The sequence below is a fragment of the Protopterus annectens genome, chromosome 3.part1, assembly GCF_019279795.1.
Source record: "Protopterus annectens isolate FY-2018-M chromosome 3.part1, PAN1.0, whole genome shotgun sequence".
NCBI lineage: Eukaryota > Metazoa > Chordata > Ceratodontiformes > Protopteridae > Protopterus > Protopterus annectens.
This window is the reverse complement of record NC_056732.1, coordinates 1,229,944,776-1,229,963,952: the sequence shown is the minus strand read 5'-3', so window position 1 is coordinate 1,229,963,952 and position 19,177 is coordinate 1,229,944,776. Positions and strand designations below refer to the sequence as shown.

The window sequence follows — 19,177 nt, the reverse complement described above, 5'->3', positions numbered from 1 at the left end:
ATATATGTCAGGAATTATTTCATATACTAATTTAGAACATAAAATAGGAAGGGGAGTGGTGGAACTCGAACCGTGAATGCTTCCTCTTTGTGGGAACGCTCTACCACTATGCTATCCCTGTTTGGTGTAATTTGCATACACATTCCTTATTATGCTCTTCCATGTCGAGATTGCTAACTGCAGCTAAGCAATGGGCACACCCTCGCACACACGCGCAAATACGGGCAGCTATATTGGGAATTAGAAAATAAAAATAATGTTTTACTTTTTATAACTATGCTGGGGGTTTACAATGTCAGGGAGTGTGGTGTTGGGTACATGGGACATTTGAGTGGACTCGCTCTTGTGTGTTGACATTTTGCATTTCAGACACTTGCAGGAGCGTGGACCTTTAGACTGCTCGGCAGTCGGACACACCCCCTGCTTTCCTGCACGGTCCGTGTTAGACTTGGAGTAGAGTCAGCATGCCCTCATGAATATTCATGGCACACTGATGTCATACCATTCAACTGCAGCCTCCGAGTAAGACTTATTTAGTCTTACACGGAGGATTCATGAATCCGAGGGTAAGTCAGTAAATGTTTGAAGCTTTTGCTTCAACATAAACATCACTGACTGAATGTCCATTTCCTGTATAACAAACATTCAGTCAGGTTTCATATTTTTTTGGCAAACTATGGTTCATCCTTTGCTTTAAAAATAAACTAAACTGAGTTGAAATTCTTTGCATAAAAACTTGTAACCAGACAAAATAATATTGTCATCTTTTGCATAAACTTATAAACCATTAATTCATTCACTGATTACTTGAGTAATCCAATTAAGAGTTGATCAGGATCCTAAGATTATCTTGATATTCAGTCAGCAGAAGGCAGAGAAACCAATTCTGGAAATCAGCCTAGATTTATGTTAATGTATAATAAATATACTGATAAAGTTATGAAGAGTTTGCATAAGCATTGGCATATTTTGAGTATTGTTATACAGTTGACAGAGAATGCCGGATGTACCAAGCTTCTGTTTTATGAGGTCTCAAAACACTGAAAAAAGATTATGCTATAGGGAGAAGGTTAAATTTATTAATGAAAGCAGAAGTCAGAGAAACTGAACATATATACCTGTATAAAATATATATTGTGTAAGTATATGAATAAAGAAAAAAAAATATTAAAGCAGCAAATGTTAAACAGCTTATAACACAAAAAGATTTTGTTTTAAATGTTTTTGCTGATTGTGGTAGTAAAAATCTTACTTATTCAGCAACATGTGTCTTATGACTTGCATTCCATATAACAAAAACTAATAGAAAGTTAAAAGAACATATAGGCCATCATTTGTCCATCATTAGGAGAACATGTCAAGGCAAATGCATTATGTAAACATATTAAAGAGGATACTGAGAAGTACAAGCTCAGTTTTGCTATGTTACAAGTAGTAAAGCATTAGGGGTAGTAACATACAAACTGAAACAAAAGAAGAATTCAATTGGGTAAATATGTTTAGAGCACATGTATATCATGGTTTGAATGTTAATATAAGTTTAAAACAGATTTTAAAAGAAAAACACAACGATATTAAACAGTGAGGCCATTTATTATTTGTCATGTGGTGACCAATAGGGTATTTAAATGTGTGTTTGACATGTAGATAAATATTACTTGATAAAGCATTAATTTGTAAAAGTGTATGTTTTTAATATTATTTTGATGTTTATTTATTTTATGGTTTCAATGTCATCTTGTTTTGTTTAATACTTTTTTGGCATACTAAATTTATTAGCAGCAACAGTTATTGGTTTTGATTTTTTTTTTGTATCTGTTTTGTGCTTTTGCTGCTGAACATGGAAGTGTGAGAAGGAATTGAAGAGCTGACTTCTATTATAATGTTGTTTACTCAGGTTGGATATGGTGGAGAGAGATTACCTACTGAATCTGAATGTTTATTACAAACTGTAGTGAATCCCCTGTTAGACAACATTGGTGAGTTAAATGAGAGGACGTTAAATGTTTCTAATGAATGTGGAAAACTTAAACATTTTGAATGTAATCTGGCAGCATTCAAAATGAAAAGGCTGTAACTTAAAGGGCTGCAATGGCAAAGTTTCAGTTTTGGTACATGCTTGCAACTTAAAGTTGTGTAGTGAGGACTGAGAGTTTTAAAAATGACAATGTATGGTTACAAATATCCAGATTTACTGAAATGCTGGCAAACCATGAATATTCAGTTTGTATTGAGTTATATGAAATTAATGAATGTTTTTTTTTTCCTAATTGATAGAGAATGAAAAGAAAATTAAAATAAATCAATGTCATATGTATATTATAAATGATAGTAATTATAACAATAAGAAGCGACCAGATGACATTCTTGACTATGTTGCAGTTTTTGAACAATAGTTAATTGCTCAAAGAAATGCAAGTTATGAAGCGATATGGAAGACTTTAAGAAAAGTCACCAATTTATATGACCTAAGAACAATGCAATGCATATTCAGGGGGCGATTGTAATGAAAGAAACTTCAGTAACTGATGAACTTGTCAATGAATCAGTGCATAATATTGAAAGAACAATGACTGATCCTGATATAATTATAGCATTGGACCCTTTAAAGTATCCTTTGTTGCAACAAGATCCTCTTCCTCTGCTGGGGAGAGGCAATCAAAGCTGCAACAGGAAATGAGAGAGAGGGAGTGGCAGTGGGAGAGGTTACCAAGGTCCAGTGACATGCAGTAATTTACAGAAATTAATAATGTAGATAACTGTATAGTTATATTTTATATAAAAATATGACTTGACAAGGTGGAGGATGCTATGTTAAATAGGGGGTTATCTTTTATACCAGCGATTGATGGTGATACCTCAGGTGTTTTGACTGATTTGAAAGTTTTTACATGCTATCTTAATTAAAAGTGATATTTGGAGAAAATGATACTCACAAAGTACCTATTTGTAGAGCTGAAAGTACATTTATACCAATTAATAATCCAGTGATTCAAGTCTGTGAGACAGCATATGAGAATAACTTTTATGCACTTTTTTATACACAACAGGGTAAAAAAAGTTATAATCCAAGCATTAAAGAGAGACAAGCCTTTCAGTCATTAATGGAAATAAGGGCATAGCTATAAACAAGTGTAGATAAAGGTAGGGTGGGTGGATTGTTGTGCTTCATGTGAGATATAATGAAAGCATTTTAGAGTTATATGAATTATGGATTTTTAACAAAGAGAGATGTTGAACAAGTTATTGTGTGCTAACAATGACATTTACAAAATGCATTTGCATGGTGAGATAACATTGGAGTTGCTGGAATATTTTCATGTTCAGTCTCTGAGGATTCCAATTTTTTATGGAATAACAAAACTACATAAGGATGAATATCGACCTCTGCTGAGATGTATTTTTTCAGCTTGTGGATGGATAACTGAACATATTTTATTTAGAGCACAAATTTAAAGAAGTAATGAAGATGTGCATCATGTAGCAATGTTAAGGATACAACCGCTTTTTCATAGTAGTTGCATTACTGGTATTAAAATAATATTAAAAATGATTTAGTAGCATTAGATATGGATTCATTGTTTTCTTCTATTCCTAATGATTATGGTATAGAGGCAATTAGAAGAAGTTTGGTTATGAATTGTCCTGCCACGTCTAATATGAACAATATCTGTGCATTTCTACAACTAATTTTAAAAAATAATGAATTTTTATTTCAGGAACAGATTTATAAGCAATGAAAAGGAGCAGTGATTGGAATGCCAGTAGCAAAGGTGTATGCAAATATTACAGTGACAATCTGGGAACAAGATCATATTTTAACAGTGAATAATGAATATTTACCTTATTTGTTTTTTTATAAAAGATGTGTAGAAAATGTGTTTTTATATGGGCAGGTACTTACTGTTGAGCATTATTTTATAAATTATATGATTGAAACTGTTGATTCTTTAAGATTTAAGAGGACATTCTGTCATTTATTAGCAGCAGCAATAATTGGTTTTGAATCCTGGCAATGATACCAGTCTTTCCTAAATCTCAGTAAAAGTAAAAAAATAAAGGATTGGATTGTAAAGGAAACAGAAGAAAGTTTTACAATAAAATCTGTGAGATGCGTCACTGGTAGCAGTTAGGAGGATTTTGTTCTTGACTACCTGTTAAATATTAGCAGATATTGCCAGCAGGTGCTTAGTGCACTATTTATGTTGCATCTCTGTTTAGCAGATACTGTCTTGTCAGCTTGTGCTTAGTGCACTATTTATGTCGAATCTCTGTTGCGCTTATTCTCAATAGCTGTCTTTCTTTTGCAGGATGGCCACACTGTGTTACATATTGCTGCTGCTCACTCCAAGGATGATATTGTTCGGTTTCTCCTTTCAAAGAAGGCAGACCCTAACGCTACAGGAGGGGTTAGTACATGTCAGAATTTGCTGCTGAAACACCTTTGTCTTGTCTGCTTTATGTCCTACTTTTTTGGATATGATGCATATTCTTCCATTCCAGTTATCCTCAAACCAAGCTGCACATGTTCCTAATGGACTAGAAAGCAGGAAGGTTTTCTACTGCTAGTTTGAGAAATTGTTCATATTGCTGAATGTGGTCTTAAGAGTTTTTCTGTGCAAGATATTACTTGGAAGTTCAACTATCCAGGAAAACAATGTAATTTTTTGGTAAGCGATGGCATCAGAACGTAATGCCCATACAGGTAAACCCTCATTAGCCTTCCAGAGATATTCAAAACTGAACTTGAAGTTATTTTGTAACATATACACAGTTTCCTTAATTTACCTCATTCTCTGTTACATGAACAGTTGCTTTTGGTCTGAAATCAGTCTTGTAATCCAGTTAAGGAGAAAAACAGAACAGATCTTATGTGTGCTGTAACTGGCTGAATCACTGCAGGTAAAAGACTGTTTTAGGATAAGTACTGATATATAGGTTGTTTGTTGATATACACAGAAATCTGGCAATATAAATGGAATTTATGGGAATAAAACAGAGTTATGCATGAGGTATCTTATTTATAGTTCTTGATGTTACCACTAGAAAATGCTATGTAGTTCTTGGAAACTATTTATTGTATTATTGTATATTCCAAGCAAGTGCAATATTTACTTATTATATCCATAGTCAGTATTATTTAACCTACTCAAATACAATATTAGACAAATAACTTAGGCATTGTTCAATCGGTAGTGTGTTTTGTATTACTTTAAATAGGGTAGTTAATTTAACTCAGGGGAGGGAATTCTTTTCATATATGAGTGTTAGTAAATGTCTCTGCTCTTTTTTTTGCGTGTATTTTGAGTAGTATTATATTTATTATATATTTATTTCTCTACTTGTAGAGTTATTTCACTTTCCTTTGTAATCTCAAGAATTGAGCTGATGCACAAAATTTCGTTTAGGCTACGTGTGTAGTTCTAAATGACAATAAAGTTTACTATGACTTTGACTTAGTTGTTTTCCAGAGGCAGTCATAACATCCAGATGTTCACAGGTTTGAATATCAGTTTTATGATTGATTGCTCTTCTAGAAGCTTGATTGAAATAATCATGTGGCTGTACCTCTTACAGTCTACAAAATCATTTAGCGATTTCTTAAAAGTAGACAGAGATGTACATTTCTCAAAAGGAGGAGTAGTTTTTCCATAATCTAGGAAGCCTCTGTATCACAAATCATTCCCTCCCTGCTCCAGTATTTATAATTAGTTTTAGTAGCAATTTACCCAACCTATTTTTAACTCCATGTAAAGTGTGCTCTGGATATAGTGACTCAACATTCATAAATAATTAATACTTGGCACCTGGCAGTTAGTGGCTATGAAAAGGGTATGTTGAATCAAAGACAATGTACAATGTGTATCTTCTAATCTCTGAGCCATCCCATCAAGTGAGAACCCTGTTATTAAAAATATGCAAATGCACAGTGCTGGCCTATGAATCCCAGACAGTGTTTTAGTTGTTGTTACTAAAACATTGCTTCATAAGGAATTGGGTTCATCAGAGCTTTGATGACCAGGCACTGGTTGTGCATTAGCAATCTGTGTCACAGTACTCTGAGAAAAATCCCTTAGCCTGCCAGTGTAGCTTAAATGTTAGTATTTATTTTCTTTATGACATGTCTTAAATCTTCTATAGATATATGAGGTGTTTTGTCAGATAGTGTGAAAATGCCTGCAGTGTACTAGTAATTGAATGAGTCACTGTTATACAGATGGTACAGTTATTTCTTTTGATCATTTTGGTGAGTGATTTAATATTAGATCAGCTGTCACAAGTGCTTTAAGAACTATGCAGACATTTTGCTCAAACACAAATACGTTCTGTGTAAATATATGTGACAGTAGCTCACACTACACATTGCTGTCTTCTTTTTACAACACATATGACAATATTGTACACAGGTACAGATTTAATAGGAACACTGTACTGAGGTTACAAGACTGCTTCTGTTCAGTGCATTTCACTGTTCATATCTGAAGCATCTTCTTGAACTGTTTCTCAAGCAATGGTCTGACCATAACTCATATAATATATAAAACACTTGGTTGTAAACATGTTCTACAAAACTTTTTAATCTATTTCATCTATTATTGGTTGAACAGTTGGAAGAAAAAAATATGCTCAAGCAACTATAGAAAATGGATAAAGAGTTTTTCATTTCACTAGCTTATATGCAAAAAGTCTTAACCTGCTGTGCTGCTCTGCTGTTTGCTTGATTGGATGGACAGTTGCTAATTCTTTGTTTCATTTTTCTCTTAGATGCACTGTATACTTATGTTCATACTTATTTGCTACTTATTGCTGTTGTCTTTGTTTTTCTTTTTCCTTAATTTGTATTCTTATTCTTCTTATTCTTATTATTATCATGACTATTACTATTACTATTATTATTACTATTACTATTACTATTATTATTATCATTACTATTACTATTACTATTACTATTATTACTATTATTACTATTATTTGCATGGAAACTGGGGCGCCACTGAAAACAATTCTCCCCTTCTGTACACTCATGGTGAACAGATGTAAACATATATAAATGAATGAATGACTGAATAAATTAATAAAAGCTAAGGCTGCCATCTGCAAGTATGTCTCAGTCTCATAAGACAGTAACTGGTCTGGCCATGAACCATTAGTTTTTGAAATCAGCACAAGATAGTTCATTTTTTGTGCTGAACATGAAACTGCTGTCAGGACACCATCATTTTGCAATGAATGTAGTTAGTTCCTCATAGCACTACTACATCTAAGGTAAACATAGCAGTGCTCCCCACTGCAACTATATATAATTTCAACTATTGGAGGGCACCCTGTTTTACCTCTAAAAAGCAGGACCCAAATAGCTAACATTCCAGCAATTAACCCTCTGGTGCTCCACTAGTCATATGTGTTGTGTCTCTGAGTATTCTATCTAGTTTGTGTTTATCATCTTAGTAACTAGATTTGTGTTCCAATCAATTGTATAGCAATTCATTTTAATTTGTTTGTTTGTTTGTTTCTTTCTTTCTTTCTCTCAGTTTTATAACCAGATAAGTGAACTGATCAACAGTCTTTTCAGCCACAACTCAGGCACTATGGTGTGAGACACAAAGAAAATTATTGACAGAATAAAGAATACACAAAGTATAATAACACAGAAGAAACAATACAGTTCTATGTTATTTACAATTATAAATGCACATGATATTATTTACAGTATGCATAATTAAAGTAGGTGTTCAACCACTGATCATTTATGAAAATAATGTATTTAAAAGAATGATGGAATTACAGTGTGAGTTACAAAGACCACCAGAGGAAATTTCATTGAATACGTTCAAAAGGGATTGAATTCTATTTATAAGGTGACTCCAGATTATTTTGCTATGTGGAAGCATGTGGCCATCTTTCAATGTATATATTAACTGTTTCTAGCTAGCCAAGGAAATGTGTCCAGGGCACAGATACATGACTTAATTTAGGCAGGTTTAAATAAAAGTCGGTGTCTGTCATATTAGATCCTTCCTTCTTCGCTGGCAGGGTTAACTTTACCCATGTTATTCTGTGCAGTTTTATTTTTGATTCTATCATGTCTCATGCTGTTGACTTTAATGGAGGCTCTTTCTATGTTTTATGTGGTAGATGGTATATTACCTCTAAGTTATAACTCAGTCACTCTTCCTTTTGGCTTTTCAGAATATACTGGATGTAGCATTACACTTAGAAACTCTTTCCTGGGATGCAATAAAATCTGTGTAGGGTTTGCACAGAGCCTACATGGAGTGTACCTCTTAGTGTGATGGTGCTCGATGAGCATCATTGTCCAATGCATATTAATGGAGTACTGCGTGCTTCAGCTAGGTTTCATGGCTTGCAACAGTGTTACTCGCCATGAAACCTTTTTAATCAAATGCGGATAGCAGTTCTGTGTAAAGAAGAGCAACTACAGTGTGTGGATTTGAGTGGAAAGTGACAATGATCACCAGGGCATTACAAATAGCTGTTATTTTGTTAGTGCAACACATCTGCACAGAGGCAGACTTAGTCAGAGTACAAATAAGCACTAATAGGGAAATACTTGACCATAGATGTCACATAGGAATGTGTTAGAATGTAACACTCTCAAACTCTTAGAGTGAGAAATGTGGACAAAGCCATAACATTGGGGGTGACAAAGGGCTAGAAATAGGGACAGTTGTTTAATAATGCACTTCCAAACTTAAGAAGTTGATAGAATATATAGGTTGTACATTAGCATTAGCATTCTGAAGAACATGAAGTTTGAAACTCAAATGTCAGTCATCGGTTTCTGACTGCAGTCTGCAATGACATGCCAATGATTTGCCAGAAAAAATGTCATGAAGAAAAGATCACAAATATGACACAAGAACTGCACATTCTGCACAAATCAAGACAGTTGTGAGGTATGCACTCAAATGTATGTATTACTGAGTCACATCAGTCCAGAAAGCAGGCCAGTTATATGCCAGAAAGCCACATGTTTGATAAGGAAAACATCTGGACATCCTGGAAATATCTGGACAGTTGAGAGGTATGAATGTGAAGTATATGGTCCAAACACAGTACAGGACAGTGTACCCACAGTGCAAACTGTTATGATATCCCATTCCTGACATACTGTACTGAAGCTGTGTTAATGATCTGTAACAGGACATGGGACTGCCTTGTAAAATAACTGAAGCTGTGTTAATGATCTGTAACAGGACATGGGACTGCCATGTAAAATAATCACTCAGGGGAGGTGTGTGTATTGAATAGGAACACAACGATGAATTGTAGGAATGAATACAGGGAAAGAGTACAAGTGAAACCCTTGCATGTATAGCAGAGGAGGGCAAGTCAATGGAAGATGGTTTTAGCAGCGACACCAAGCACATATCTATATGGCACAGTATGGACTGTAAAATGAAAATGTGTTGCCTGTGACTGTCACACCAGGAGACATAACAATGGGGAGAATGTGTTCATGAGATAAGCATCCTTACATGAATAATGCAGAGGACATCTGTGATTCCCCTGAACTGGCCCAGTAATCAAGAAGCCTCAATCTTTACCACTGGCAACAGTGGGGAATGTACACACTGTGAGGATGATAAGTAAATACACAGTGAAGTGCAATTTCCCTTAAGAGCACACAGAGACCACAGTCAGTCTGGGGCTGGTTTCTCCTTCTTTCTCCAGAACCCACAGCTATAGGGTTGAGATGTCAGCTGAGTGGCCAAGCCAAAACCTCTACCACCCTCTCCTTCCAACCAGTGCTTTGTGTCCCTGTCCAAGTAGCTGACACACACACACACACACACACACACACACACACACACACACACACACACACACACACACACACACACACACACACACACACACACACACACACACACACACACACACACACACACATACCTGGGGAAGGCTGTCACAGGTTTACTAGCTTTGCCCCCTTCTGCCCAGACTATACTGTAGTTCTGACTGCCACCAGCCACTCATTATCAGTTACTTTAACGCCCTTAGCAAAGGGTGGCCAATCCTACTCTGTAATGCTACTATTAATCCAAATGGTAGTTTGACCAAGCACCAGGCTATTTAGAATGGCCTGCACAGTGTCACCAAATAGATATGCAAGTACACTAAGAGCTTAAATATCTCAAAACAGACCGGCCACAATTGAAAGGTTTAAATATATTTAATAATAAATAATAAAAGAACAAGACAATACTCACTAAGTAATCAGTTACATCAGAGTTCAAAATCACAGGAAATATCCAAAACAACATAGCAAGACAAATCAATTAAGAAAACATCTAAACTATACTTTACTATATTCCTATCTGAATCTAAAAGAGTTACTATGCCCTAAATCATACTTACAGAACAACACGCAGGCAGAAGTGGTGAGTGGATGTTTCTAGGTCCAAGACAAGATGCAAAATGTGCTTTTTCTCTCTGAGAGAGTTCTTAAATTAATATCAAATATTACTGCTGGGTTAGCTTGGATGACATCACTTTTTGTCACCTGACTTTAGTTCCCAAGCTAAACCCCCATTGTCAGAAACTACCAGCATTTATCATGTCACTGTGAAAAATATATAGCCTTCTGATGCTCGCAACTGCAGGAAAACATAAAACAATAAAACACAAAACAATGCAGAAGGCTCCCTAGTTTTAGACATCCTGTCTCCTTGCTGCACTGAAACTGAAAGATAACATCTCTTTTATGGTGCAGTTATAAAACAATTTAATTTCAACTAGTTTACTGAAGTTTTGCAAGTTAAACTTCTATGTGCCAGTTCCTACTGTTGAAACATATACATTTACACAATTACAATAGTTTATATACATTTCTGTTCTTTTCCAGTAGGGTACACTGTGCATACATCTTTAGGCTCAGTACTGTACAAATGCTTTTCACACAATCTTCTGTACCAGCAGTTTGATATGCAAATAGCATACAGTTCTAATACATTTGTAACACCAGCATAGGAATCGTATTGACATTCACAATTGACATAGAATTATTTACAAAATTCCAGATAGCTGGGCTGGCAGTATTTCGTTCTGTCAGACTTCTATATAAATCATATTAATCTTCACAAATGACATATAATTATTTAAAAATTTCAGCAAGCTGGGCTGGCAATATTTCCTTTTGTGACATTTCTCCCCCAGTCAAAGACTTAAGCTAGTTTGTCAAGTGACCCTTGAGAAATGTTGCTTGAGAGGGGTGACTATCTGGGAATATAATACCCCATACCCTGTCTTAAGATTCCATCTGCCTTGACATTACTGAACCCAGTACTGTTCTGCACTGTCCTATCATATGTCTGCAACCCAAGGCTCCACCATTGTAATTTGGGATTTAGCTGGCTGGCCCCCTGTATCCATGGATCCCCCTCAGACTCCTCCTGTGGTGTACTGCAAATACTTAGCACCAGGGCCTCCCTATCATGTTAAGGTTTCATCATGTTAACAGGGTACAGTTTTTTCCCTTGCCTTCTACCTAGCAGTTCTACCATGTAGTTAACATCACTGACCTTCCTTACCACTTTGAAGGGTCCCTTCCAAGCAGACTGCAGCTTGTTGTGTCTGACAGGAATGAGAACCATTACCTACTACCCTACAGCATACTCTCTAACTAAGACATTCCTGTCATACCAGACCTTTTGCTGCTGTTGGGCTTCTGCCAGGTTCTCCTGGGCCAAGCCCATGAGCTCCCTAAGTCTTGTCCTGAGGTTTAGGGCATATACCACAGCAGACTCCTTATGGGATTCACGCTCACCCTCCCACTCATCTTGAATGAAATGTAGGGGTTCCCTCATCTTATGCCTATACAGCAACTTGAAGGGTGAAAAACCTGTGGATTCTTGGGGCATCTCTTTGCAAGCAAACAACAGATGGGGCACATATTTGTCCCAATCCCTCTTGAACTGGTCTTCAGATGCCCATAGTATGACCTTTAGTGTAGCGTTTAACCTCTCAACAAGACTGTTAGTCTGAGGATGGTAGGGGGTGGTCTTTAGGTGGTTTACCTCACAGTGCTTCCACAGATAAGCCAGCAGGTCTGACATGAAATTGGCACCTCTGTCAGTCAGTATTGCTTCTGGGAAACCTACCCAACTAAAAATCTCTAATGAAGCATTTGCCACCTTTTCTGCCTCAATGGAGGACAGAGCCACTGCTTCAGGGGATCTGTTAGCATAATCTACTACCACTAGGACATACTTCTTACCTGTGGAACTTGGGGTACTCAGAGGCCCCACAGTATCTATAGCTACCCTCTGAAATGGCTCCTCAGTCACAGGCAAAGGTACCACAAGAGCTTTGACCTTGTTTCCTGCCTTGCCTACCTTTTGGTACTGCTCACAGGTCCTGCAGTACCCTGTTACATCTCTGGAAATCCCAGGCCAAAAAAAGTTCTGCATAATACATCTCTTATTACACTTTATGCCCATATGGACTGCAAAGGGAATATCATGGGCTATGGCTAGAAGTGCCAGATAGTAGACTCTGGGCACTACCAAGTGTTGTATTCTCTGACTTTCTAGCTCTCCCTCAGGGGTCCATTCTCTGTACAGTAACTCTTTTTCCCAGTATATAGATTTCCCCTTATTTTGAAAATCAGGTACATCACTAGCTACCTTTCTCAGGCCTTGTAATGTAGGGTCTGAGAGGTGAGCCTATCTCAGCTCTCTCTTTATAACCCTCCCCAGCTACCCTTCCACAGGAAGTCTGGTATTTTCTGACAGCGGTGCCACACTGTCAGCCTGGGTACTACTACCACTCACCTCTGCCCTTGCAATCACTCTGTTCAAGGGAACATCAGTACCTGCAAACAGCTGTGGTTCACCTTTAGTCTCAATGCTACAGGGTAGCTCCCTCCCTGAATTAACCACCTCACCAGTTCTGGCTGCAAGTGTGTGGTCTGTCAGGCTCTCCCCAGGCTACCAGACCCACATGCTTGTCTCCAGGCCTGACTGTGTGTAACTGCATGCACATAAGGTGCTGCATTATCAGAATCATTCCCCATCAGGACAACTGCAGGGATATCTTCAAACACACCTACTTGCTTGCTTCCTTTTCCATCATCCCAGTCAAGGTGAACTCTAGCCAAAGGTATTTGGAATGGGGTCCCTCCTAAAGTTCTGACTGGAGTAGACTGCCCAAGCAAGTAGTGCTCCTCTTTAACCATTGCAGGCTTCGAAATGGTTAAGTCAGAGGCTGTGTCTCTCTTAGCAGTGGCCTCTTTCTCATTTACTATGATAGGATATAACCTCTTGTGGTAGTGTGGTATCCTTGTCTCCAGACAACTCACTGCTGAAATTATGTCCTTCCCACTTACTGGCTCTCCCACTTTTTGTTCACCATCTTGCCTCTTTGGGCATCTGTATGCTACATGGCCCCACTGGTTTCATTTAAAACATTTAGCCCTTGGTCCTGGAAATGTACCTACCTGGACTAGTGGCTTCCCCTGTTACTGTTGGGCTATGTTGGGGTGGTTTAGGCTGCCCACAATAGGTTCCCTTAGACCCATGAGCAGCACTGGATATCCATTTCCTGTGCAGTAATGCTCTGCTTGCACACACACACACACACACACACACACACACACACACACACACACACACACACACACACACACACACACACACACACACACACACATGCGTGCACACACACAGACTTGCCAAATATTATGATACATCCACACTCTATGAGTGTATGGACACTGTCCTGGTAGTGTTATATCTGCAGGAGGTGTTAGGAGGGACACTGCTATACCTGTATGTGACAGTATGGGCAATACAGGCTAGTTGCCTTGTGTGCATGGAGTATATCTATAGCACAATTCACATGTCATAAATGTTATACATGCCATTAATGTTGTCAAAACACCTAAGTATGCAGTGCGTGCATAATCTGAACAGGTAGCACACATGCATCTGGTGTAATAACTCTCTAAGGCTAAGAACACTGCATTAATGGAACCAGACCATATCCCAAGATGTCATCTAAATAGCATGAAACATGACCTACCAGGCCCCTGGAATTGCTATTTAACTGTAGACTCCAAACATGCTTCGTGCCTCAGAGAGGAGAACATCAACAGTCATTCCTCTGCACAAAGATGGACCATTTACAGACCCTGAAAACTACTGAACTGTAAGTTTCACTAGACTTATATGTAAAGGAATGGAAAGAATTATCATGGAAATGATCAATAGTGATATAGTAAACCTCCAGACACTGGATCCAACCCAGTCTGGTTTCATGAAGGGCAGATCATACCTACTCAACCTGGTGGACTTCTTTGAAAAGGTCACCAAATTGATGGATGAGGGCAAAATGGGTCACACAGCCTATGTTGACATAGCCAAGGCATTTGGCACAATACCCCAGCTGGGCATTGTTGACAAGCTCAATAGGTTAGGTATAAACATGTATGTCACCTGGTGGATAGTCAACTGGCTCACAGACAGGACCCAGGAAGTTAGAATTGGAGAGTCCACCTCTACAAAGAGGCCAGTCACAAGTGGAGTCTCTCACAGATCGGTCCTTGGACTGCTCCTTTTTGGCATTTACTTCTCTGAAGTCAAGGCCAATGTCAGTGGTCTCTGGCTGACTAAATTTGCAGATGATTGCAAAGTTAGGAGGACTCACTGAATCCCACACTGATGCAAATATTCTCCAGGAAGGGCTGACACAGACAAGTAAAGGGTGTCAGAGCTATGGACTAAAACTAAATGCCAAAAAATGTATAATAGTATCCTCTGGGAAGCCATCCACCCCTATTACCTATCATATTGACAACACACCCCTTCCAGCTGACCCAGTAGTCGGGGACTTAGCAACAAACATAGACAGTGATATAAACCTTTGACCATCGCATGTCTAACGTTCTGAGGAAATCATTCTATATTGAGCAACTTATAAACAAAGTTATGGCATCTAAGTCCAAAGAAGTCATTGTTCCACTGTATTTTGCATTCATCAGACCTATCACTGAGTACAATGCCATCTTTGATTTGTACTTAAACAGGCATAGCCAACAATTGGAATGTCTACAGAGATTCTTCACTAAAAGAATACAGAGTGTATTTAAAATGTCCTATGCAGACTGCCTCAAGGCCGTATCCCTGTATTCTGTCTGTTACAGGCTTTTGAGGGGGCATGCATGCCTGCCATACAGGGCGTTGTCAGACCCTGCATATCCACAAACCGTTGGAGAGACAGGTATGTATCCCAGAGACCACCCCTTCTCTTGAACAGGCTCCCCATCTGTGTGAAGCAGAGTTCTTCCCTAACCCAATTCCAGTGCAACTTGGACAATTGACTGGGGAACAGCAAATTCATCCCTGGTTTGCACCTATGTCTCTAATGTACACAGGTAACCTGTAAATAGTTAATCTCCCAGGTCCCTGCTTGTAAATGTTTCATCACACAAGCCACTACTTACACTTATCAAGGGCATCAGAATTTGTCAGAGATTTGGGATGCATGGCTATGCTTAAAAAGGCCCTTGTGGTCATTAGCCTAGTAAATACCTATGAATTTATGCACCTATTGATGATGTTCTTTGTGTTTCACTGTTGCAGTCATTACATTTGGGTAATCTGCTGGCAGGTTGCCCTCAGTCGGCCTGAATAACAAAGTCTTGGATCCTGCGTCGGTTGCTATCTCCTCTTCCATGACGTCAGGTCGTCAGGGGTACAAAACATGCAGCCGATGCCATTTTAATCAGTCTTTCTTGCCGCACGGTGCCCAAAGCAGAAGCAGTTCACAAGTGTTGGTCAGCCGACTCCTGATATTTTCGTTTTCGAGTTTCAGAATCGAAGTCTTCAAACTAAGGCTAAGTACCCCGTTGGGGAAACTTTTTCTTGCTCCTTTCCAATGTCAGTAAAAGTTAATAATTGCATTACTTGTGGGAAGCAAATACCTCATAAGTATTTTCATTTGTACTGTATTCCTTGCCTAGGCCCTGATCACAACGTGCCTTGCTGTCGGTTTTGTGCTAAATTTAACCAACGCACTATTAAGCGCCGATATATTTTTGCTTCTAAATATTTTGGCACAAGATTTAACTGCCCTGAAATGTCATTGGCTAGCATTCCGACTACTGGAGTTCACAAAAAACGCAAGGAAAAAGACAGAGACAGACCGTCGAGGTCCAAAACCGATGACGAAGCTTCTCCTAAGCCAGTCGCCGGTTCACTGGTTCTCAGTGAGGTGCTTTCGCAGCCCCTGAAGCTACTTTTGAGTTGCAGGCCTCTACCGAGACCCATTCAGAGTCCGGTATGCTGCAAGATTCGCAAAGTATTGAACCCGTGGATGTCTCTCCCTTGGATGGGTCCAGAGCCTCTGAGCAGGCACCGGCTTCTGAGGGTGTTTTCAGGCCTCAACATTTTTATATTAAACCAACACCATCAACAAAAACAAGATCAAAAACAACTTCTATGTTTAAAAAACTGACGCATGAGACACGTGCTCAGGCCCCTATGCCTACAAAACAAATTATCAAAATGACTGAGGATTTAATTACCTTGATCTGGGGTACTCACCCCAAGCCCCTGCTAAGAGGCCTAGGCAAGGCACTGATTATGAATCTTCAGATCAGGTTTCCATTTCTTCTGATTCCTCTTCTGATCAGGAATTTCCTAGCCCACCTTATGAGGATTCTGATGGAGAGGAATCCATCCCATCTGCATCTCCTCCTGAGGATTACTCTTTTGGAGAGACTTTGCATACTTTAATGGAACATTTTCGCTGGGAGTGTCAGGACTTCTCTGAATCAAAAAAGAGGCTTAGGGATTTCCTTCTTCTTCCTCAGCATAGGCCTTTGGCAATACCTCCTGTTTTAGACATTGTTGATGATGTGTTCTTGGAATGAAGCATGGCTCCTGATTCCTTGCCTCTGGCTCCTAGTAAGCCAGACAGATATTACAGGGTTCCTGACTCCCACAAATTTCTTTTCAAAAATCCTGCTGCTGATCCTGAGACTATTTCTCAGGGTCCCAAGGGTGTAAAGGCTTCTACAGCCAAAAATCCTACCCCTTCAGATAGAGATTCCAGGGCGCTGGATAGATGGGGTAAGAAAGTTTATACTTCTGCAACCCTGGCAATTAGGGCTTTAAACTGCCAATTTCACATGCTTAAATATCAACAGCATGTTATGGGATTACTGAAACAGAAAATGATGTGGATTTCTGATTGTGTGAAAAATAAAGAGTTACAGGATTTACTACATTCAGCAGAACAGGTTGGAAAATATACTTTGCAATGTGGTTTTGATTCCTTGGTGGCCTCTTTTAGGGCCACTGTTACTGGATCTGTGATAAGAAGACATGCCTGGCTCAAGGAGCAAAATCTGCCTGATCATGTTAAAGCTATATTGCTGGATGCTCCTTTGCAGCATGATACTCTGTTTGGTAATAAGGCAGAAGAGGTATTAAAGAAAATGGAAGACAAAGCTAAATCTATGCAAACTGTAAAATATTTCTTGCAAGTGCAGCCACCCAGGTTCAGTCAGCACTGGCCTACTAAAAATTGGTCCTTTCCTGTGTCCAGCAGAGTCAGTCAGGGCAAACCCATGTGCTCAAAAGGCTCCAGATATCAATCACAGGGATCTTACAGGTCAAAACAATGGGGTGCCTCCACCTCCAAATCTGGAGGCACAACCCTACAGTAAGCAGTCTCAATGACTTCCCTCTACCATCTCCAAGCACTTATCTTTTGGCAGCCCCCTTGGGGGGAAAACTAGCACTTCATGCGCAAAATGGGCAGTTAATAACCCAGGACAAGTGGGTATTAAACGTAGTATCCCAGGGGTACAGATTTAATTTCCATACTTTGCCAATTCCAAACGGATGGCCAGATCTGCCACAAAACCAGTGGGCAGAGGCCCAGAAACAAGTCATGTCCCTCATGGATATGGGGGCTATTCAACCGGTACCAGAAAAGGAAAAAGGACAAGATTTTAGAAAAACCATGTAAAGTGCAGCTGTGCTAAAAAATATTTGAATGAATGTTACAAACTATTAAATGAATATGTTATTTTTAGAAAAATATGAATAATAGTCGGAAAACCTATGTGGATGAACCTGCTTCAACCCCAAGTGTGGAAAATATTTGTTAATATAGTTGTATTAATAACCATCTAGTTCAATGAATGTTGTTAATTTCAAGACAATGTGATACCATAAAATAATCCATTTTAAAACCATATGTATAAATATAAAAATGGTGTAAATACATATTCAGAAATCAATAAATATTTTAATAAATATTGAATATTAATATTTATATTTAATAAAAAATAATAATAAAAAATACAAATTTTCTAAAAATAATTCTCCTTAAATCAATGAATTGATATGTAAATGATTTAATAAGAATTAAACCGATGCTGCTTTATCAATTAATATTGCTTTTATGTTGATATACATATTCATTTAATAGTTTGTAACATTCATTCAAATATTTTTTAGCACAGCTGCACTTTACATGGTTTTTCTAAAAAAGTGTACAAAGCATGAAGGGTTAATTCAGGCTTGAGAAACCATTTTACTTAAACAATTTTTCAATTCCTAATTTCAATTTTAATTTTATTGGTTTAATTTATTAATTATTTAATAATTGTTATGGCAAAGAATTGTATAAAAACCAGAGGCACCATAGATTTAGTATTCTGAAGAAGTCTGCTTTGTGCAGACGAAAGCGCTCATGTTGTTGGATTTATCGAAATATTTGTAATTAAAGAATTTATTCTTGTCTGCTAGTACGGAACTCTCAGAATTATGTCAGTCCAGTTTCAGTCCTAAGCACAACATTGAGATGTCCTCATTTTATTGATTAATGATCTCCTTATGGTGAGGGATCAAATGTTGTATTTATTATGTCTTGGCTCTCTTTGAGCTCTTGATTTCGTTTGACACCACAGATTGTGCAATCATTCTAGGACATCTGAAATTCTCTTGTGTCTTTAATAGTACTGTACTCAGTTGTTTAGCCACTTACCTCTGGGTTGCTGTCAGGGGGTGCTTCCAGGAGTTAAATCTTCTTAAAATGTCCTCTAGAAATGCTGAGTGCCTCAGACCCATTTAGACCTGTTTTTGTTTATGATGTACATACTGCCACTGAAGAAGGTCATTTTGGGAAGATAAATTTATTA

At 38.2% G+C, this 19,177-nt stretch overlaps 1 protein-coding gene across 1 annotated transcript in view; it reads left to right on the top strand.

Annotated features, from left to right (window-relative positions):
* Positions 1-19,177, top strand: part of LOC122797762 (serine/threonine-protein phosphatase 6 regulatory ankyrin repeat subunit A-like) — a 2,341,865-nt gene that overhangs the window by 334,834 nt on the left and 1,987,854 nt on the right. The window contains exon 3 of the mRNA XM_044066284.1: positions 4,311-4,409. Coding sequence (XP_043922219.1) covers positions 4,311-4,409 — 99 coding nt within the window. The remainder of the gene's footprint in view (positions 1-4,310; positions 4,410-19,177) is intronic.